Source organism: Myotis daubentonii, chromosome Y (genome assembly GCF_963259705.1).
Source record: "Myotis daubentonii chromosome Y, mMyoDau2.1, whole genome shotgun sequence".
Lineage (NCBI taxonomy): Eukaryota > Metazoa > Chordata > Mammalia > Chiroptera > Vespertilionidae > Myotis > Myotis daubentonii.
This window is the reverse complement of record NC_081862.1, coordinates 4299130-4322070: the sequence shown is the minus strand read 5'-3', so window position 1 is coordinate 4322070 and position 22941 is coordinate 4299130. Positions and strand designations below refer to the sequence as shown.

Here is a 22941-nt window from a genome sequence, read left to right as displayed (position 1 = left end):
AGTGACGGAGGACTCCAACGTTCCCCGCCTGCCTTGCCGGCCTCTGAGCCTGCAGTTTGAACATTGTAACAAAGATAGAAGCTAAACAAAACCCGAATAAACCTGCTTTCAGCGAGCCGGGATCTCAGACATGGAGTTGATACAGAGTTTCGATTGTAGAACCTAAAAAAAACCAGATACCTACTTTCAGCAGCTGAAGCCTCAGAGCTGGAGCCAAGACTCAGAGCTAAAGCTGGCCCAGAATAAAAAAAGAAAAAGGAAGCGGTCGGGAGCTTCAGTCCCAGCCTGAAAACGGCCCTCAGTCCCTAACCCAGACTGTCCAGGCACCCCAGTGGGGACCCCCACCCTGAAGGGTGTGTGACCAGCTGCAAACAGCCATCATCCCCTCATCCAGGTTGGCCATGCACCCCAGTGGGGACCCCCACCCTGATCCAGGACACCCATCAGGGCAAACCAGCCAGCCCCCACCCATGCACCAGGCCTCTATTCTATATAGTAAGAGTAATATGCCTCCCGGCACCAGGGTCAGCGTGACAGGGGGCAGAGCCCAACCCCCTGATCGCCCTGCAGCTCTGTGTGTGACAGTGTGCGGGGCCACAACCTCCCTATCCGCACTGCTCTGTTCGTGACAAGGGAAGGTGCCCCAACCCTCTGCTCAGCCCTGCTCTGTGCCTGATAGGGGGAAGCTCCCCAACCCACTGATCGCCCTGCGGCTCTGTGACAGGGTGCGGCACCTCAACGCCCCCATCCCACGAGCCCTACTCTGTGTGTGACAGGGTAGAGCCATAACCTCCCCATTGGCCCTGCCCTGAGTGTGAGAGTGGCGGCGCCCCAACCTCCTGATCGGCCCTGCTCTGTGGGTGATAGAGGGCAGCACCCAAACCCCCTGATGGGCCCTGCTCTGTGCATGACAGGGGAGAGCTCCCCAACCCCCTGATGGGCCCTGCTCTGTGCGTGACAGGGGGAAGCACCCCAACCCCAATTGGCCCTGCTCTGTGCGTGACAGGGGGTGGCGCCGCAACCTCCCCATCGACCCTGCCTTGAGTGTGACAGGGGACGGTGCCCCAACCCCCCAATCGGCCCTACCCTGAGCCTGACTGAGGGGGGCATCGCAACCTCCCGATCCGCCCTGCTCTGTGCATGACAGGGGGCGGCGCCCCAACTCCCCAATCGGCCCTGCCCTGAACCTGACCTGGGGCTGCACCTAGGGATTAGGCCTGCCCTCGGCCACCCGGAAGCAGGCCTAAGCCAGCAGGTCGTTATCTCCCGAGGGGTCCCACACTGCGAGAGGGCACAGGCCAGGCTGAGGGACTCCTCCCACCCCCAAGTGCACAAATTTTTGTGCACAGGGCCTCTAGTCCTACCTAATAAAAGAGAAACATGGTAATTAGCCATACGACCGCTACCCTTCCCATTGGTAAATCAGGGTGATATGCAAATTAACTGCCAGCCAAGATGGGGGCCGGCAGCCAGGCAGCTTGAAGCTAACATGAGGCTTGCTTGCTTCAGTGATGGAGGAAAACAACGTTCCGCGCCTGCCTTGCCGGCCTCTAAACTTGCAGTTTGAAACATTGTTACAAAAATAGAAGCTAAACAAACCCCCAGAAACCTGCTTTCAGCCGCCGGGATCTCAGAGCTGGAAGTGATACGGTGTTTCAATTATAGAACCCAAACAAACCAGATACCTGCTTTCAGCAGAGCTAAAGCTGGCCCAGAATAAAAAAAAGAAAAAAAGGAGCAGTTGGGAGCTTCAGTCACCCGCCAGCCTGAAAACAGCCGTCAACCCTTCATCCAGGCTGGCCAGGCACCCCAATGGGGACCCCCACCCTGATCCAGGACACCCTTCGGGGCAAACCAGCCAGCCCCCACACGTGCACCAGGCCTCTATCCTATATAGTAAAAGAGTAATATGCCTCCCAGCTCCGGGATCAGCGGAGTCGCGAGGCTTCCCAGCACCGGGATCAGCGGAGCCAAGAGGCCTCCCGGCACCGGGATCAGCATGACAGGGGGCAGCGGCCAAACCCCCTGATCGCCCTGCAGCTCTGTGTGTGACAGTGTGCGGGGCCACAACCTCCCTATCCGCCCTGCTCTGTTCGTGACAAGGGAAGGAGCCCCAACCCTCTGCTCAGCCCTGCTCTGTGCCTGATAGGGGGGAGCTCTCCAACCCCCTGATCGCCCAGTGACTCTGTGTGTGACAGGGTGCAGCTTCCCAACCCCCTGATCGGCCCTGCTCTGTGTGTGAAAGGGGGCGGCGCCCCACCCCCCAACCCCGGGCCCTGCCCTGAGTTTGACAGTGTCGGCGCCCCAACCCCCTGATCAGCCCTGCTCTGTGGGTGATAGAGGGCAGCGCTCCAACCCCCTGATCCGCCCTGCTCTGTGTGTCACGGGGCGGCACCCCAACTCCCCAATTGGCCCTGCTCTGAGCCCGACTGCACCTAGGGATTGGGCCTGCCCTCTGCCACCCTAGAGCAGGCCTAAGCCAGCAGGTTGTTATCTCCCGAGGGGTCCCAGACTGTGAGAGGGCACAGGCCAGGCTGAGGGAAGCCCCCCTCCCCCCGAGTGCACAAATTTTTGTGCACCGGGACTCTAGTCCTATATAATAAAAGGCTAATATGCAAATTGTCCCCAAGGGCGGGAATTTGACCAACCAGGAGTTAGATGTACATTGACCCCCAGTGGGCAGCATGGAACACAGCGAATATCGGCAATGCGGCGCTAGCAGCTGGCGGCTGTGGAGGCACTGCTGACCGCTATGGCCCAACGAGAGAGAGAACGCGGTGGGATGGTGGGGCAGGTGAGCAGGAGGTGCCAGGCCAAGGCGGATACAAGTGGGGGCTGCAATGATTCTGCTGGCCACCCCAAAGATTGACCCTGAACGCTGGCCAGGCATGGGGACCGTCCCCATGCACAAATTTCATGCACCCGGCCTCTAGTGAATGAATAAAAAAATAAATGAATGAATGGAAAAAGAAAAGATTAGGACCATGATCTTAAATTAATGGAATGAATGTCATCACAAAAATTCTGGACACTATTCAAACAGCTGCTTCTGCACTGCAACTAGGTCTATAGAGTCTGTGCATGAGCCTTGTAAGAGCTATTTCTCATTTACTATAGTCTTTTGGATGTCCTAGATCAGAACCTCCACTGGTTTTCAAAGCCAGATGTTTTGGATATATACGACAGTTTCCACTGAAATAGCCACATGATGAAAGTCAAATGGGCAGTGATAAAAAAGACAAAAATAAAAGATAAATGGGTAAAGGAGTTCAATTTAGGTAGAAAAGTAGCAGAATAAAAAGCTAACTAGTGGACTGATAATATGGCAGATCTAGCAGCCATAAAAGGTGCATCCCATAAAGCTGATGTGCTTGATGTGAGATACAATCCCTTTTCTCCTCAAGGAGAAGCTCCAAATTTGTGAATTCCCTCTCAAAGTGGGTCATTGATATGGAGTGGGGTCTATCTGTCTTTCTGATCTCCATGTGGCTCTCTTGTTTTTTTGACAGGGATATACTCCCAAGGTAGTATACGCGGTTATATATACTAACTATTGTTTTATGGAAAGTGTTTTAAAACATTTTGTAAACCAAAGCATATGTATCTCTTATTATTCCCAAGAATTACTGCTCTTCGTAGGGATAAAACTAAACCAAAGAGAAGCTATAATGTATCACTTCCTAAAATAAATGCAGTAATTCATACTTACCATATGCTCTTCCTTATGCCCCACAAAATTCTAAATAAGTAAATAAAACACCACTTGATTGCTGAACCTGTTGTTCTAGGCCCTGGATCAGCAGTTTGGGCCATCACCTGGGAACTTTTTAGAATGCAGTATCTTAGCCATCTCCTCCAACCCACCTCATATCACTTTAATCTTTTTACACATATTGAATCAGAATATGCAATTTAACAAGATACCCAAGTGACCTGCATAAGTTTGAAAAGGACTGTCATGGGCCACTTTGCTAACTATTTTCCCCCCCTAATCCTTTCATGGCTGGCTGCATCTGTCATATCACCAAGTCCACTACTTTACGTATTCTACTACTTTTCCTACCTAATTTTCACTCCTTTATTTATCTTTTTTTCTTCCTCTTTTTTTATTTCCATCTTTCATAAAAACTGCTCTTTTATAAAAACTGCTCTTTTGATTTTAATCATCTGGCTATTCCAGTATAGCAGAGATTTTCAATCTTTTTCATCTAATGGCACACATACACTAGTTACTAACATTCTGCAGCACACCAAATAATCTGACAAAAACAAAAAAAGGTATAAGTCTAATTCACACTTTTTAAGAGTAAAAAATTCACAAGAGGCTCTTATGTTGGTTGTCATTTTTTCCAGTCTAGGGGACCAAAGGTCAGTGCACTGACTAAATTAGTCTGGTATTTCATGTCTAAAAAATTGTTGAGGTATACCAATGTGCCTACAGCAGCACACTCGTTGAAAACTGGCATGCTAAACTATTTCATAGGACTCACAATCAATCAAAATGGTTTAAAGCTTTCACCTCTAATATGCAGTTATGTATAGAATTTCTGAATTTAATTACAGAACATATTCACTCCCAAGAGAGAGACAAGTAAACATACAAATGAAAATGCTGACCTGGAAATGTTTGAGGCTTATTGAGTTTTAGGAGATCATTTAACATCTCAAAAGCATTACTATGTTTCAACATATCCTATCATAAAACAAGGCCATACAACCAACTTCAGTTCTAAAAAATTAGATCCTCCCCTTAATTCTGTAAGAAAATATAATTTACATTTAAAGCTATATCAAAATTATACATTAAAAGTTTATCAAGCAGATGTACATTTTGACATATTTTACATGGGCCCTGCTCCATTATACTCACAAGATCAGCATATTTCTTACAGAGAGCTGCCAGCTTCTCCTCTGGAGTTGAGAGAGTATTTAAGGCTTGCATCAATAATAATACTTCTTTTCCTAATAATAAAATAAAAGAAGAAAAGTACCAAAAGTTAATATTAAAACAATCTGTAAATTCCAAATAAAACTTATGTTCAGACACCCAGAATATAACTTTAGGCTATATAATTAGGTATAGAGTTTCACCTCCTAAATTATAGAAACTACTTTCAAATTGTGATTTAGTAGCCCCATACCCAAATTTCTTCACTTACCCTCTAATTCTGGTAGGTATTAACTAACTGACACTTAAACAGTAGTAACACTTATTGAAAGTTTAAAAACACTAGTCAAATCACTGATTCCAAGTTAAGATATTTTCCTAAAGGATGTGAATGTTTTTAAGAACTTCCTCCTATCAGGAACAAATATACAAGAAGGTTCAAAAAGCAAGTATACTCTGCCTGTATATAAAATGCACATAATCCATTATTACACAACATTTTTCCTGAGTTGTGTTTTCTGATGATTTACTTAAAAAAAGGAAGATAAATTAGCTCATCTCTTGAGGAAAGAGTTTTAAAATAGTACTTTAAAAACTTTGGTGGGGGAAAAAAAGGAGGGCTGAAATACTGTGAGAAACTAAACAATAAAATTTTTATTTCTTGATCTGGGGGTAGGACCTATTTATTTGCAAAAATATTCACTCTTGTATGTAAAATATTTTTCTTTTTATTAATCTGAAGATAACTTTGATATGTGGTATACTTTATAGACTTCTATGGATATGGAAGGGAAGAGCAGAGTGACTTCAAAGTGAGTAATTTCCTATTCATATAAAATTTTAGCACTAAAACCTTTTCTTATTAAATTCAAGTCCAAATAAAAAGAGGAATATAATTACTAAATGTCTAACAAATAGAAGTAAAAAGTAAACTGAACTTTTCTGAAGGTTTTAAACTCTATTTAAAACAAAAAATTTAATGTGAAACTGTATTTTACAAACACTATTAGGGCTCTTATTTTTGAAGATATTGGTCTTGTTTGCAAGAGGTTATAAATACTTCTTATATGCTTAAGGATAGATTAAAGAAAGAAAATCCTGGATATAATCATGTACAGAAGTCAGTAAAATTGACAAGATAACTATTACATATAATTGGAATACAATACTGAGGCGCAAACAGTATGGCAAAATAAAGACTTCAGATTTTTTCCATGACATTTAACCTACCACATTCTAATTACTAACTGTCAAACTAATACAGCAGTAGGAAGGAAAACATACCTTAAAATCCACTCTTATTAGTCCACTTTCTAAACAACAGATAACATATCATTTTTAAATTTTAGTGAATATCCTTTAAATAAATGAAACATATATAGTTTTAACAGTAATTACTGGTTGGATTACTTTAAAAGATCAAATAACAAGGCAAATCAAATACTAATTCTGCAAAACTGGTCACCAATATTTTCAGAAAAAATAATTTTTGATTATTCAGAGAAAAATAACCATGATTCCTATAACTAAGATCCCTACTCTGCTTGTTCACTTCCTGCATGGAATTGTAGCAGACAGGCACACTGACCTGACCAAAGAAAACAGATGTAGTAGCTAAGTAACATCAACCTCAAACCTTGCCATATTCCATAATTATATATGTGCTGTAGAAAACATAAGTAAATGAGCTGTGTATAAAAATGTTCAACCATTAAGCAGAGAGTATTACCTAAAGTTCTTTCTTTGTTCCTGTTGTACTCTGAACCTTGCTGACTATCAGAAGGCTCTATTCCAGATTTAGGCCCAGGAGGCTTCTCTCTTGACTCTTGCAAGCAGTATGCTCGGCTCACCAAATTCCTGTTTTTTGTTATAAAGTCACTGCCTTCATCCTCTTCCAGTGAATGTTTGTTACCCGTGCCACCACAATTTGAGTCATGAAGTTGAAGAATATCATTTGACTGAGAGTTACACAACATATCTGCTTTTACACCTGGTCTGCAAATGCTAGATTCTTCCATTGTGCCAATCACAAGCTAGAGAGAATAAGGAAAACAAATGGGAAAATCAATTAAATCAAATATAATCAAGGGAGGAAAGCTATGCCATACAGAAAAGTAGAGTTTCTTATTTATTTTGTTTGTTCATTTTTACATGTAGTTTATACTTTGTTCATGTTTATATGCACATGGTATGATTAATAGTATATGTCATCATTTGACAGGGTTTTTTCACCCTTTCATAGTTTTTTTTTATAAAGTAACTAGAGGCCTGGTGCACGAAATTCGTGCACGGGTAGAGTCCCTAGGCCTGGCCAGCGATCAGGGCCAATCTGTGAGGCGACCGGCGGGGCAGTCAGGCAACCCCTGCTGGCACCTGCCTTGGAGGAGACCAGCGGAGTGATTACAGGATGGCACTGGCCCGCTTGCCGGCTGGCCCTGCCTCCTGCTGCCATCGTTGATCACGTCCCTCTGTGAGGTGATCGGAAGAGCGATTGGGAGGCCCCCACTGCACCACCTTGGCTGGCCTAGGGCCAGCAGGCTGGGGACAATTCATGCATTGAGTGTCTGCCCAGTGGTGATCAGTGTGCATTATAACAACCAGTGATTCCACCAGTGATTCTGCAATTGGTCAATTTGCATATTAGGCTTTTATTAGATAGGACTAGAGGCCAGGTGCACAAAAATTTGTGCACTTGGGAGGGAAGGGGGGGTCCCACAGCCCTGCCTGTACCCTCTCGCAGTCTGGGACCCCTCGGGAGATAACGACCTGCTGGCTTAGGCCTGCTCCCGGGTGGCAGAGGGCAGGCCCAATCCCTAGGTGCAGCCCCTGGTTGGGCTCAGAACAGGGCTGATTGGGGAGTTGGGGCGCCGCCCCCTGTCATGCACAGAGCAGAGCGGATCGGGAGGTTGAGATGCCACCCTCAGTCAGGCTCAGGGTAGGGCCGATTGGGGGGTTGGGGCACCGTCCCCTGTCACACTCAAGGCAGGGTCGATGCCACCCCCTGTCACGCACAGAGCAGGGCCAATCAGGGGAGTTGGGGCTCCGTACCCTGTCACGCACAGAGCAGGGTCGATCAGAGGGTTGTGGAGCTCCCCACTGACTCGTACAGAGCAGGGCCCATCAGGGGGTTGGGGAGCTCCCCCCTGTCATGCACAGAGCAGGGCCAATCAGGGGTTGAGGAGCTCCCCCTGTCACTCACAGAGTAGGGCCGATAGAGGAGTTGGGGGACTGCCCCCTGTCACACACAGAGCAGGGCGGATCAACGGGATGGGGTGGGGCACCCTATCACACTAAGGGCAGGGCTGATGGGGAGGTGATGGCTCTACCCCGTCACACACAGAGCAGGGCCCATAGGGAGGGGAGGGTTTGGGCGCCGCACCCTGTCACACACAGAGCAGGGCCGATCAGGGGGTTGGGGTGCCGCACAAGGTCACACACAGAACCGTAGGGCAATCGGAGGGTTGGGGAGCTCCCCCCAATCAGGCACAGAGCAGGGCGGATAGGGAGGTTGTAGCCCTGCCCTGTCACACACAAAGCCGAAGGGTGATCAGGGGTTTTGGGCGCTGCCCCGTCACGCTGATCCCAGTGCTGGGAGGCCTCGCGGCTCCGCTGATCCCGGTGCTGGGAGGCATATTACTCTTTTACTATATAGGATAGAGGCCTGGTGCATGGGTGGGGGCCGGATGGTTTGCCCTGAAGGGTGTCCTGGATCAAGGTGGGGGTCCCCACTGGGGTGCCTGGCCAGCCTGGGTGAGGGGCTGAGGGCTGTTTTCAGGTTGGCAGGTGACTGAAGCTCCCAACTGCTCCTTTTTTTCTTTTTCTTTTTTTTATTCTGGGCCAGCTTTAGCTCTGAGGCTTGGCTTCAGCTCTTAGGCCTCAGCTGCTGAAAGCAGGTATCTGGTTTGTTTGGGTTCCATAATTGAAACACTGTTTCAACTCCAGCTCTGAGATCCCGGCTGGCTGAAAGCAGGTTTCTGGAGTTTGTTTAGCTTCTATATTTGTAACAATGTTTCAAACTGCAAGCTCAGAGGCCGGCAGCAGCAGGCGGGGAACGTTCCGTCACTGAAGCAAGCAAGCCTCATGTTAGTTTCAAGCTGCCTGGCTGCCAGCCGCCATCTTGGCTGGCAGTTAATTTGCATATCACCCTGATTAGCCAATGGGAAGGGTAGCGGAGGTACGGCTAATTACCATGTTTTTCTTTTATTAGATAGGATAATGTTTCTCTGAATCAAAATAAGGAAAGAAAGGGGAGGGACTACCATAATCATGTCTTAGAAACTCCAAGGTTTTGTGCCTTCACCAATGAAGTGCTGGCAGGATCTATTAGAATCAACTTCTGAAGAACTCTGGAATCTTGAAAACTTACAGCGCAAAATAAAAACTTAGCCCAATAGAAAAAGAGCCCAACAGAAGGCGTAGTGACTAAAAAAGCAGCTGCTTTCAGGAGAGTCCTGTGCAATTCCTGCCCACCTTTCCTCACACCCCAACGTCAACAACAGCATAATGACAGCAGCCCACACTTATTTAGTAGTGTAGGCTAATAGTGCCAGAGAAAACATTACTTTGAATACCTTATGGCCCCACCAAATCTTTCTGACTACTCCCTAAGAAACCTATACATGAATGTGCCTTTGTTTCACCCTTGGGAGAGCTGTCTGGGAAGCTTTTAGATAAACATATTTAAGTACTAACTTCAATAATAATCAGGAAACTTTTTAAATATTACCACAAAACTAATCCTTGATCTCAGTCTGGTTTTCACTCTTGCCTTCAAGCTGTAAAGTGAAGGCTAAGGCATAGAAGTAAATACCTGGCTAAGCATTCTAAACTGTTAAAAAGCAAAAGAGAAAACATGTCTTACCTTATACTTTTGGACCAACTCTTCCTCTCTTCATGTCCACCAATTTCTCCCTTTGTACTCTGTATATGTTCTGATGTTAGTCCCTCAAGTAGAAAGATGGCTAGGGTTGAAGTCAAGGGTCTGCCCATGCCCAAGAATAGACCTGCTGTTCTGTTGCATAGACAGAACTCAATAATTCTCATTAGTCTGGCCTATATTTTTTCTGATAAACCTTACTACAGCTTAGCTGTGTGATCTGCAATTTAGAAATGTATATGTAAATTACACAGACTGGCAGATTAAAGACCTCTCTCTTTAGAACCATAAGAAATAAGTCAGAGCTCCTAAATGAATTATCTGAGTTATTCACATAGATACCCACGCCAAGTGTAACCATGTCACAGGACAAGCCAGTACTACCTAGATTGCTATAATTGCTTGTTGGATTTCATCACTGTGTTCATCATGGCAAAATGTCCACCATCAGAGACTGGGAACAAGTAAGGAATTCTTCATTTTTGACCAAGTTGTCTCCAGATTGGGAAGGGAACAGCACAAAGGTTACTGACTTCACCTTATCCAGAAAGTTTGGGCACATCAAACCTTTGAAATCTTCTCTAGGTTATTGGTCAGGGATACCTCATTGATGACCACCTCAGGTTATGGGGGTTGCTGCTCTACAACTAGATAATCTGTAGTCTAATAATGGTACACTCTGGCATTTTATACCCCAATAATAAACACAAAGAAACTAAAAAAAAAAAAAAATCCTATTTATCACTGAAACAAAACAATTAAGATACTTTGGAATAATCTTACCCAAAGAGGTAAAAGATCAGTGCTCTGAAAACTACAGGAAATTGAAAAAAAAAAGAGATAAAGGAAGACATAGACAAGTGGAAGAATACACTGTGTTCATGGATTTGTAGAATCAACATTATTAAAATGGCCAAACTACCCAAAACTCTCTATAGATTCAATGCAATCCCTATTAGAATACCAACAGTATATTTCACTGACCTAGAACAAACACTCCAAAATTTATATGGAATCAAAAATGATCCCAAATAGCTGCAACAACCTTGAGAAAAAAGAACAAAGTAGGAAGAATCACAATACCAGATATCAAGTTATACTACAAAGCCACTATTTTCTAAAAAGCCTGGTACTGGCACAAGAACCGGCATATCAATAAATGGAACAGAACAGAGAACCCAGAAATTGACCCAAGACATTATGCTCAACTAATATTTGACAAAGGAGGCAAAAGCATACACTGGATTCAAGACAGTCTCTAAATGGTGTTGGGAAAATTGGAGGGATACGTGCAAAAAAATGAAACTAGACCACTGACACAATACACAAAAATAAACTCAAAATGGATAAAAGATCTAAATGTAAGTCATGAAACCATAAAAATTCTAGAAGAAACCACAGGCAGCAAAATTTCAGATACCTCTCATAGCAATGTTTACAGACACATTTCCTAGGGCCACGGAAACTAAGAAGAAAAAAAACAAATGGGACTACATCAAAATAAAAAGCTCCTGCACAGCAAAAGAAACCATCAACAGAATGGAAAGGGAGCCCACTGTATGGGAGAACATAGTTAGCAATGATACACCTGATAAATGGTTAAAATACTAAATATATAAGGAATTCATAAAACTTAACAACAGGAAGACAAACAATCCAATTTAAAAATGGACAAAAGACTTAAAAAGACACTTCTCCCAAGTGGACATACAGATGGCCAAGAGACATATGAAAAAATGCTCAAGGTCTCTAATCATCAGAGAGATGCAAATTAAAACAACAATGAGGTACCCTCTCATACCTGTCAGACTGGCTATCATCAACAAATCAACAATGACAAGTGCTGGAGAGGATGTGGAGAAAAGGGAACCCTCATGCACTGCTGGTGGGAATACAGACTGGTGCAGCCACTGTGGAAAAAAGGATGGAGTTTCTTCAAAAAATTAAAAATGGAACTTCCATTTAACCCACTTCAGTAATCCCACTTCTAGGAGTATTTCATAAGAAATCAGAAACACTCATCAGAAAGGATATATGCACCCCTATGTTCATAGCAGCACAATTTACAATAGCTAAGATTTGGAAATAGCCCATCAGCAGATGAGTGCATTAAAAAAAAATTGTGGTACCCAGACACACTCTTGAAGCATAAAATGGGGCCTAAAAGATTCAAACTTGGGTTGTGTCTTATGAGAATGACATAGTCCTTGATCAGAAGAGTAATGACCATTTGTTAAGTACATTGCCCACAGAGTCTCCCTGTGGTGGCCCACACAGGTTAAAAGGAGGACATAATGGATCTCTGCAAGGGCAATATTACCTTTCTAGACAAAAGGACTGCTGTGAGTAGGGATGACTGAACAAAATGTGCAGTTATAGTTACTGAAAATAGATACTTGTGGGAGCTAAAAAAAAAAAATAAAATAAAATAAAAAAAAAAAATCCAGGCACTGGGGAAGTAATATTTAGATTCAAAGAGTGTAAGAGAAGAAGAAAGATTAGTCATCCTGTGTCTTTCAAAACTTCCCCTAAAGCATTCCTCATAAAAATATATGTCTTAATTTGGCTCTCCAAAACTGTTGCTAGCCCCCTGGATTTAATAAATTAATGACACTGTCTTCTAGCCAGATTGCCCCTCAACTGGAAAAAGCCCTGGATGCTCCAACTTCTACACCTTCCAAATAAAATGCTTATCAACATCACTGAATGGGTCCCCGACCCTCATTACTCTAGTTATTGCCAAACCATTCCAGAAATAAGTAAATGCTATCTAACTTGTGTCATGAGCAGACAGGACATATTGGATTGAGTGGCCCAACACAGAAGTCAATTAGTCAACTAGAACCCCTAATGCTTACAAGTTGGCCAGGGAGCCATGCCATAAGGCATTTTAGGCATGTACCTATTGAGAACACGGATGTAACTTCAGTTGAGGAACTACAACAATCATAAACAACACTTTCTTTCCAGAGGTAGCAGATGTGCCCTTTCTTATATGGAAGTCAAGCATTAACTTGCATGCCTCCAGAAAACACTGTCTTCTACCCTAAGAGATCATCATAAAGGATTATCAAGTGTTTAAGAATACACAACCAGTATTCCTGCAGCCCTGAAATAATGTGAATTGCTCTATAAAATAAGATTACCATTGATTCTCTGAAGAAAATGGCCAGAGAGACAAATGACTCCCCAAAATGGCAGCCATTCACCAACAAAAAGTAGAATAGGATCTATCTGCAACTTTAGCTAAAATGGATAATATTCAGATCAGTCTCAACTCTATGGCTAGTGTTAGAAGTGATGATAAAATTCCCCACTTTCTTAAATACATCTTGCTGTACCTGGATCAACTGAAAATATCAATATAGAGTCTTAAGGGAGAAAGACATCTTGCTTTCTGAGGTAGACTCTGTTTATGAGATTTGTTAAGCTGGCTTGGTCTGGAACTCTGAAGAAAGAGTTGAAATCAATCATGCAGCTTGGATTCTTCCTGAAGCTGGAAGTCTGTTGATGGTATCCTATGAGCAAATCTGGTTCCAATGTATGTTGGTCAGATTAAACACTGTGCCTTGAATTGTATACTCCAGGGAAAATTCACCAGGACTCATGACAGTGTTTCTGCTTCTCCTTTGAGCACAGTCACAGACTGTCTTTGTTTCTGATTATCTTTTCAAAGATGCCCGTTGAGTAAACAGCTTTGGAAGAAAACAGGTATGTTCTCTACCTTTAAAGCAATGGGCAGGTTTGCTTACTGCCAATGTTCCTGATTGCCTCTGTAATTAATTACCACAAGCTTAATGACTTATCTTATTTATCTTACATTCCTTTTGGAGGCTCTATGGGAGAATCTATTCCCTTGCATTTTCCAGCTTCTAGAGGTTACCTGCACTCCTTGACCCCTTTCTTCATCTTCATACCCAGAAATGGTGAATCAAGTTTTACACATAATGCCATCTTTTTTGGATCTCATACTTCTCTTCCTCTTTCATTTTTAAAAATCATTGTAATTTCCTTGGTTCAGCCGAATAATTCAGGATAACACATCAAAATCCTAGTCTATGCAATCATGTCTTTGCAAGTCCCTTATTTGATCATTCACATGTCCCTGCTTAAGACATGAATATCTTTGAGCAGTCACTATTCAGCCTATCACACTACCTATTATAAAAGTTCTCTAGGCTTAGGATTATTCTTCACTAATGCAAATATTATCTGGTTCTCTTTACATGATACCTTAGATACAGAGGCTCGGGAAACAAGTATAATGCAGACACTGGTAAACAAAACAAACCACGATCTTGTCTCCAAACTTTTCCCAGTATCCATAAACTATGGAAAAAGTAGTTGTCTACACCGTAAATTAAACTGTCTAAACCTTCATAATTTCTTCTTTCTATGATTATTCAGATTTGGATATCTGCCAGACCTATTTCTAGAAAATAAATAAGTCCATCAGGATAAATAACTGATAATATATGTTACAATAACATTCCAACTTTCAAATGAAAACTATAATTTTAGAACATTTCAGTCAACCACAATGACTTTGGCAGCTTCTCAGTACTTGAAGACTTTTCTGATGTGACTGGTACTGATATTAAGAAATCTAATTTTTGAATATTGTATAACAATATCTGAAGACCTACACAAATCACTGAATCGGTCTTTCCCACATGACAATGCATTATAAAATGACTGAAAGGTATAATATACACTTAAAGCAAAAATCCCAGACCACTGGATTTTAACATAACACATTAAAACAAGTTCACTGACAGGGCTTAATTTTAAGTGGAATCTATAATAATAAAAGTGTAATATGCTAATTAGACCAGACATCCTTCTGGACATCCTTCTGGATGACCTACTGGACAAAGCCAGGGCTGCAAGGGAAGCCTGGGTCTCGGGTGCCAGAGGGAAACTGGTTCCGGCAGCTGGGGAAAGACCTACTCTCGAATGAATTTTGTGCATTGGGCCTCTAGTTAAGTAATATTTGTATAACTTGTTATGCCAAAATTTCAGAACTGCTACCCTAGGTGCAGTAAGAATATAGATAGGGAAACAGTAGAAATAGAGACATGGTTTAGTAATGCCCAGTTTGGCTCAGTGGTTATAGCATCAGCCTACAGACCAAAGATTCGATTCCTGGTCAAGGGCACATGCCTTGGTTGCAGATTGCCCAACCCCGGTAGGAGCTCTTGTGACAGGCAGTCAATCAATGTGTCTTTCATTTTTTTCTCTCTCTCTCTCTTTCTCTCTCTCTCTCTCTCTCCCCCCACCCCCCTCTACAAATCAATGGAAAAAATATCCAACTTTAGAGAAAATACCCTGGGGTTGGGTAAGACAACTGTAAAAGTGGCACAACCACTTCCTTCTTGGTCAACCATAACTAATAAAGAGGACTCCTTCTGTTAAGTTATTGGTGTATCAAATAAGTATAATCGAAACAGATGGTGAGAAAGAATTGATAAAAGCAGAGAACTGTGGGTTTTTAATGTTTTGGCTCACTCTGATTAAAACATTCCCAATAGCATTTGGCAAACACTCATTTAATTTTCACAAATGCTATCGAATAAAAGAGAAACATGGTAATTGGCCGTACCTCCACTACCCTTCCCATTGGCTATTCAAGGCAATATGCAAATTAACTGCCAGCCAAGATGGCGGCCGGCAGCCAGGCAGCTTGAAACTAACATGAGGCTTGCTTGCTTCAGTGATGGAGAAGCTAACGTTCCCCGCCTGTCGCTGCCGGCCTCTGAGCTTGCAGTTTGAAAAATTGTTACTAATATAGAAGCTAAACAAACTCCAGAAACCTGCTTTCAGCCAGCCGGGATCTCAGAGCTGGAGTTGAAACAGTGTTTCAATTATGGAACCCAAACAAACCAGATAACCTGCTTTCAGCAGCTGAGGCCTAAGAGCTGGAGCCAAGCCTCAGAGCTAAAGCTGGCCCAGAATAAAAAAAAAGAAAAAGAAAAAAAGGAGCAGTTGGGAGCTTCAGTCACCTGCCAACCTGAAAACAGCCCTCAGCCCCTCACCCAGGCTGGCCAGGCACCCCAGTGGGGACCCCCACCCTGATCCAGGACACCCTTCAGGGCAAACCAGCAGGCCCCCACCCGTGCACCAGGCCTCTATCCTATATAGTAAAAGAGTAATATGCCTCCCAGCACCGGGATCAGTGGAGCCGCAAGGCCTCCCGGCACCGGGATTAGCGTGACAGGGGGCAGCGCCCAAACCCCCTGATTGTCCTGCGGCTCTGTGTGTGACGGGGCGGGGCCAAAACCTCCCTATCCGCCCTGCTCTGTTCGTGACAGGGGAAGGCACCCCAACCCCCTGATCAGCCCTGCTCTGTGCCTGATAGCGGGGAGCTCCCCAACCTCCTGATCACCCTGCGGCTCTGTGTGTGACAGGGTGCAGGTGCCCCAACCCCCCGCCCTCCCACGGGCCCTGCTCTGTGTGTGACAGGGTAGAGCCATAACCTCCCCATCGGCCCTGCCCTGAGTGTGCGGCGCCCCAACCCCCTGATCTGCCCTGCTCTGTGTGTGACAGGGGGCGGTGCCCCAACTCCTCTATCGGCCCTATTCTGTGAGTGACAGGGGGGAGCTCCTCAACCCCCTGATCAGCCCTGCTCTATGCGTGACAGGGGGGACCCCCCCTACCCTCTGATGGGCCCTGCTCTGTGCGCGACAGGGGGTGCTCCCCAACCCCCTGATCGACCCTGCTCTGTGAGTGACAGGTTACAGAGCCCCAACCCCCCTGATGGGCCCTGCTCTGTGAGTGACAGGGGGCAACGCCCCAACCCGATTGGCCCTGCTCTGTGCGTGACGGGGTGGCGCCGTAACCTCCCCAACGACCCTGCCTTGAGTGTGACAGGGGGCAGTGCCCCAACCCCCCAATCAGCCCTGCCCTGAATGTGACTGAGGGTGGCATCGCAACCTCCCAATCCACCCTGCTCTGTGCATGACAGGGGGCGGCGCCCCAACTCCCCAATCAGCCCTGCTCTGAGCCCGACCAGGGGCTGCACCTAGGGATTGGGTCTGCCCTCTGCCACCCGGGAGCAGGCCTTAGCCAGCAGGTCCTTATCTCCTGAGGGGTCCCAGACTGCGAGAGGGTGCAGGCCGGGCTGAGGGACACTCCTCCTCCCCCCACCCCCACCCCCGAGTGCACAAATTTTTGTGTACCGGGCCTCTAGTATATTATAAGCACCTATATAAACATTCTCAGCAATGAGCAAATTTTAACCAGTCTTTCCAAGGACCTGAACCAAAGATATGAAAATGAAGTATTACCACTATTTAATTTTCCACAGAGCATGTTCTTTCCAGATCAATAACAGAATTCTCATGAACAGTAAGATGGAGGTAAAATAACATTTTAGAAGTGTCTGCAAATACTACCTCTCTACAGTCAAAGGAACTAGAGTAACTGATTCAGTAAATTATAATACAAACAAACACATTGAGAGGTACATAAGAGGGATAACCAATGCTAAACTTAGGAGGGAGAAAAACCCATTTTTTTCCACCAGTGAAAAAGCCAGGAATGAGCGAGACAGTTTGAAAAACATCTAATTATGAAGCAGTCTTGTTTAGTTTCATAATTTCCACAGAAGTAATATAGATACTACTAGATTCTATACTTGCAAGTTCCAAAGTGGTAGCATATTTTCCATATCCAATGTTGCTCAATGGTTAGAGTGTAAGCCCACACACCAGAGTTTTAAGGTTCAATTACTGGTCAAGTGCATCTTACCTACCTGGGTTACAGGTTCAATCCCCTGCCCTAATTGGGGTGCATGTGGGAGGCAACCAATCTATGTGTCTCTCTCACATGGATGTTTTTCTCCCTCCCTTTATCTTTCTTTCTCTTGTTCCTTCTCTCCTTCCCTTCCACTCTCTCCAAAAATCAATGAAAAAAATATTCTTTGGTGAGAATTAACAATAATAATAATTTAAAAAAATGAAGTGGTAGCACAATTAGATCATATATGATGTTTGCCTTTTAAAAAAACACAAGTGATTGTATTTCAAAATAACAACTGTGGCTAATCAATCTATCTATCTATCTATCTATCTATCTATCTATCTATGCCTAAGCAATCTTTCAACCATTTGACCCGTAGCTATGATGTGCACTGACCACCAGGGGGCAGACGCTCAATGCACAGGCATGGAAACATGGAACAGACTGATGAATCTCAGAGGGAAGGGGGGTAGTGGGAGAGCAGAAAAAGATTAAAGATCTTATATACACACTGGAGGCCCAGTGCACAAAAATTTTTGCACTCGGGGGTGGGGGTCCCTCAGCCCAGCCTGTGCCCTCTCACCGTCTGGGACCCCTCGGGGGATGTCCATCTGCTGGCGGGGAGCAGGCCTAAGCTGCATTAGGACATCCTTAGCGCTGCTGAGGAGGCGGGAGAGGCTCCCACCACCACTGCTGTACTGGCAGCCGTCAGCCTGGCTTGTAGCTGAGCAGAGCTCCCACTGTGGGAGCACACTGACAACCAGGGAGCAGATCCTGCATTAAGCATCTGCCCCCTGGTGGTCAGTGTGTATCATAGTGACCAGTCATTCCCAGTTGTTCTGCTGTTAGGGTCAATTTGCATATTATCCTTTTATTATATAGGATAGAGGCCTGGTGCATGGGTGGTGGTGGGCTGGTTTGCCCTAAAGAGTGTCCTGGATCAGGGTGGAGGTCCTGCTGGGGTGCCTGGCCAGCCTGGGTGAGGGGGTGAGGGCTGTTTTCAGGCTGGCCACACCCCCTTCATGGTGGGTCCCCACTGGGATGCTTGGCCAGCCTGGGTGAGGGGCTGATGGCTGCTTGCGGGCTGGCCACAGCCCCTTCAGGGTGGGTGTCCCCACTGGATGCCTGGCCAGCCTGGGTGAGGAGCTGATAGCTGTTTGCAGGCTGGCCATGGCCGCGGGCTGGAAGTAGGTATCTGGGATTTATTTAACTTCTAATATTGAAACCTTGTAGCCTTGAGTGGAGCTCAGGGCCGGCAGGGCAGACAGGAGGCTTGGCTTCCTCCCTTGCCAAGGGCAACGCTCCAGCTCCATGGTCACCGCCATATTCTCGTGATTGGCTGGTGGGCGTGGCTGGTGGGTATAGCAGACATATGGTCAATTTGTCTGTTCATCTTTTATTAGATTAGACTAGGGGCCCAGTGCATGAACTCATGCACCTTGAAACGAACTGTGGGCTGCAAGGCTTCAGTGAGCACAGGGGCAGGTCTCGGACCAACCTCCACGCCCTCGCCCGTCACCACCCGCTGCAATTCCCAGTCCCCTGTCTGCTGGCGGCCCCACTCCCGGCACCACCATTCCCACAGGCTGTTGGCACCGGCCCCGCTCGCACCCACTGACGGCGTGGAGTGATTGGGGCCAGCGCCAGCAGCGAGAGGTGCTGGCACTGTCAGCGGGTGTGAGTGGCAGCTACTGTCCCGATTGTCGCTCAGGACCAGGACCAGGGGGATGTGGAGAAGCTCTCAGGGGTGATCGGAGCCGGCGGCCGCCTCTCACACCCACTGACGGCACCAAACGATTGGGACTGGCCCTGGGCACTGGCAGCAGGTACAAGTGGAGGCTCTGGTGATGGCAGCAGGTGTAAGTGGCCGCTGTTGCCTTGATCACCCCTCAGGAGCAGGGGGAAGTGAAGAAGTCCTGAGGGGCGATCAGGGCCAGTATCTGCCACTCGCACCCATTGGTGGTGCTGAGCAATCAAAGCTGGCACCAGGTATTGCAGTGGGTGCAAGTGGGGCTGGCAACAGCAGCAGGTGCAAGCGAGAGGCAGGACTGTGGCATGTGGGAGCAAAGAATTTTGAGTAACCACCAGAAGCTCACCCCAATGACAGCAACCAATGCCCCACCTTGATCTGGTGCCTCCACTCACCTGCTTCAGCATCCCATCGTGGCCGACACCCGCCATGTTCTGCGCACACCCGCTAGTGGTCAGCGCACATCACAATGACTGGTTGTTTGGTTGTTCGGCCATTCAGTCTATTTACACTGAGTGTCCAGATTATTATGACCACCTGACATTTGTAGGCAAATTAGCTATAATTTCAAGCTGAAGTTGCTAGAGGGCCAGACCGTTATAAATAGGGAAGCCGGTTGTTGATCACGACAATATAAGTGATTTTTTTCTGAAGATATGGGTAAACAATGTGATTTAACAGCCTTTGAATGTGGGATATATATTATTATGAGTGGCCAGATTATTATGGCTCAAAGTGAAGATATTAAAAGTCAAAGATTATCCTTCAAAATGAAGAGATTAAAACATTCCTGAGAGCCCTGGCCAGTGTGTTCACTGGTTAGAGCATCAGCTCAAGCACTGGAGGGTCTTGGGTTGGATTCCTGGCTCCTGTTGGGGCATGTTCAGGAAGCAATCAATTGATGTGTCTCTCTCACATTTATGTTTCTCTCTCTCTTCCTTCTACTCTCTAAATATCAATGGAATAAATATCCTCTGGTGAGCATTAACAAAAAAACAGAACAAAAAAATTCTCAGATAAATAAAAGCTCCTAGTAGATTCGCAATACAAAAAATCCAAGAAGAGTCCTTTAGACAGAAATAAATGGACAGTCCAAATTAACTCAAAACTATAAACAAATAAATAAACAATAATAAAAAGATAACTGTACAGATAAATATAAAAACCAGTTATACTGTATTTTTGTCATCTAGCTCCTTTTTTCTCTACATGACTTAAAAAAACAACTTTAAAAAATAATTATAAATCTACATTATTAGCACAGAGATGCATTAAGATCTAATCTCTGACAAAACAAGAAAGCAGACCTGTATACAAGCAGACTTTTATATAGTAACTAGAAGTCTGGTGTACAAAATTCATGCACAGAGGGGGTGTCCCTCAATCCGGCCTGCACCTTCTCCCATCTGGGACCCCTTAGGGGATGTCTACCTGCCTACAGTCAGACATCCCTTTCACAATCCCAGACCGCTGGCTCCTAACTGCTCGCCAGCCTGCCTGCCTGATTGCCCCTAACCACTTCTGCTTGCCAGTGTGATCGTCCCCTAACCTCTCCCCTGCCGGCCTGACTGACGCTTAACTGTTCCCCTGCTGGCCTGATCGCCCCAAATGCCCTCCCCTGCAGGCCCGATCGCCCCCAACTGCCCTTCCCTGCTGGCCTGATGGCCCACAACTGCCCGCCCCTGCCAGGACCCACCACCTCCACCTCTGCATGGGGCAGCTGAGACGCTGGGACTAGCCTCCTCTGCACCGCACAGAGCCGTGGGACCCCCAGGCCTCACTGCACTGAGTGGCCACTGGGCTCTGCCTCCACTGTGCGTGTGGCTATCTTGTGGTAACATTGCCACCTAGGCTTTTATTATATAGGATGAAACTAATTTGATGCTAATTGTAATATTGCCCCCAGGAATACACTAAAAAATAACGACACACTATAAAAAAGAGAAATGAGAACAGAATTAAAATAGTCTATTACAAAAGAAGGCAGTATGAAGGAAATGAGAAAAAGATGAAAGGCAGAAGAAAACAAAAAAGAAATGGCAGAAATAAATCCTTTCCTTACAGTAATTACTTTAAATGTAATTGGGATAAACTCTCCAATCCAAAAGCCAAAAATGACAAATTTTTTAATGTATTTTTATTAATTTCATAGAGGGAGAGAGAGAGAGAAACATCAATGAACAGAGAGAATCATTGATCAGCTGCCTCCTGCACATTCCACACTGGGGACTGAGCCCACAACCCAGACATGTGCCCTTGACCAGAATTGAACCCAGAACCCTTCAGTCCATAGACCTATGCTCTATCCAAACCACGGGGACAAAAACAACACATCTTTTAAACCATAATCCAATTATATGCCATTGACAAAAGAATTACTTTACATATAAATAGACTGAAAGTAAAATGAGAGAAAAGGATATTCCATAACAACTGTAAGCAAAAGAAACATAAGCCTGGCCAGGTGGCTCAGCTGGTTGGAGTATTGTCCCATACACCAAAAGTTGCAAGTTTAATTTCCAGCAAAGGTACATAACTAACTTCTCTCTCCATTGGGGATGTACAGGAGGCAACAGATTGATGTTTCTCTCTCACACCTGTGTGAATGTGGAAAGTTTGTAGGCAATACTACCCTCCCTCCTTCTTTCCACACACACCAAAGATTTCAGGTTATGTATGGTGTTTCATGCCAGGCAGGGTGCTAAGGCCTGCGTGTATGTTGCAGGGGAACAATGCAGCACCCTCCATCAGTCAGTTCATAGAAAAGGGACAAAGCCTACCTGTGTCGATGGACTGAAGCCTTGTCCACCATGAAGTGAATGGGCCCAATCAGGATATTCAAGAGTAGAGGAAATGCCAAAACAACAAAGTATATTTTCTTGTCAATGGTGAAACCTCTTTTCAAAGGAAACCTGAAGAAAGGCATAATATCTTTCATTTATGCTGAGGATATTGGCATGTCTTCTTTCAAAGCAGTTTCCACACTGACTATGTGGATGTAAAAAACAACAGAGCCTTGTGGTAAGAACTCTAGGTTATAGAGATTATGTGAAAAGAGCCCTTGGATTGTGTTCTGGTTGGGGTCAGCTGAGCTGAGAAAAAGAGGTGGGCTGGCAAGCATTGGCACTTGGAGTCCACACAAGAGCTTGATCTAGCTGCAATGGGACTTACTCTGTGGGCACAATTTCATTTCCTCTGTTGGAAGCATCAAATGCCTGTAAATGTATCAGCAGCTGATTTGAATTCCCTGGCACCTATTTGAATTCCCACAGTCCAGGCTACCCATGGCAGAGAGAGCACCCCTTACTGCTCCTCTCAAAAGAGGCACTAATACTTAAATCTCAAGCATTATCACAGTTTTAGAGGAGACACAGGTTTCTCCTGATGCATTAGAAAGCATTGTAAGGCAAAGGAAACTAAGGATAAAATAAAATAAAAAGCTTCTGCACAGCAAAAGAAACCATCAACAAAACAAGAAAGTCTACTGCATGGGAGAACATATTTGCCAATGTTATCTCCAATAAGGGCTTAATCTCCAACATTTATAGGGAACTCATACAACTTAACAAAAGGAAGATAATCGAATCAAAAAATGGGCAAAGGACCTAAATAGACACTTCTTCAAAGCAGACATACAGACAAGTGACATATTAAAAAATGTTCAGTCATTATTCATCCTAGAGATGC

At 45.1% G+C, this 22941-nt stretch overlaps 1 protein-coding gene across 13 annotated transcripts in view; it reads right to left on the bottom strand.

Annotated features, from left to right (window-relative positions):
* Positions 1-22941, bottom strand: part of LOC132225573 (gamma-taxilin-like) — a 111407-nt gene that overhangs the window by 84787 nt on the left and 3679 nt on the right. For 10 of the 13 annotated variants that reach the window (XM_059680678.1, XM_059680681.1, XM_059680680.1 and 7 more), the window contains 2 exons: positions 6618-6921; positions 4871-4962 (listed from right to left, as the gene is read on the bottom strand). In XM_059680678.1, coding sequence (XP_059536661.1) covers positions 4871-4962; positions 6618-6921 — 396 coding nt within the window. Of the gene's footprint in view, positions 1-4870; positions 4963-6617; positions 6922-11565; positions 11587-22034; positions 22167-22941 lie in introns of those variants that run through there. The other 3 variants (XM_059680673.1, XM_059680671.1, XM_059680674.1) reach the window with 2 other exon arrangements.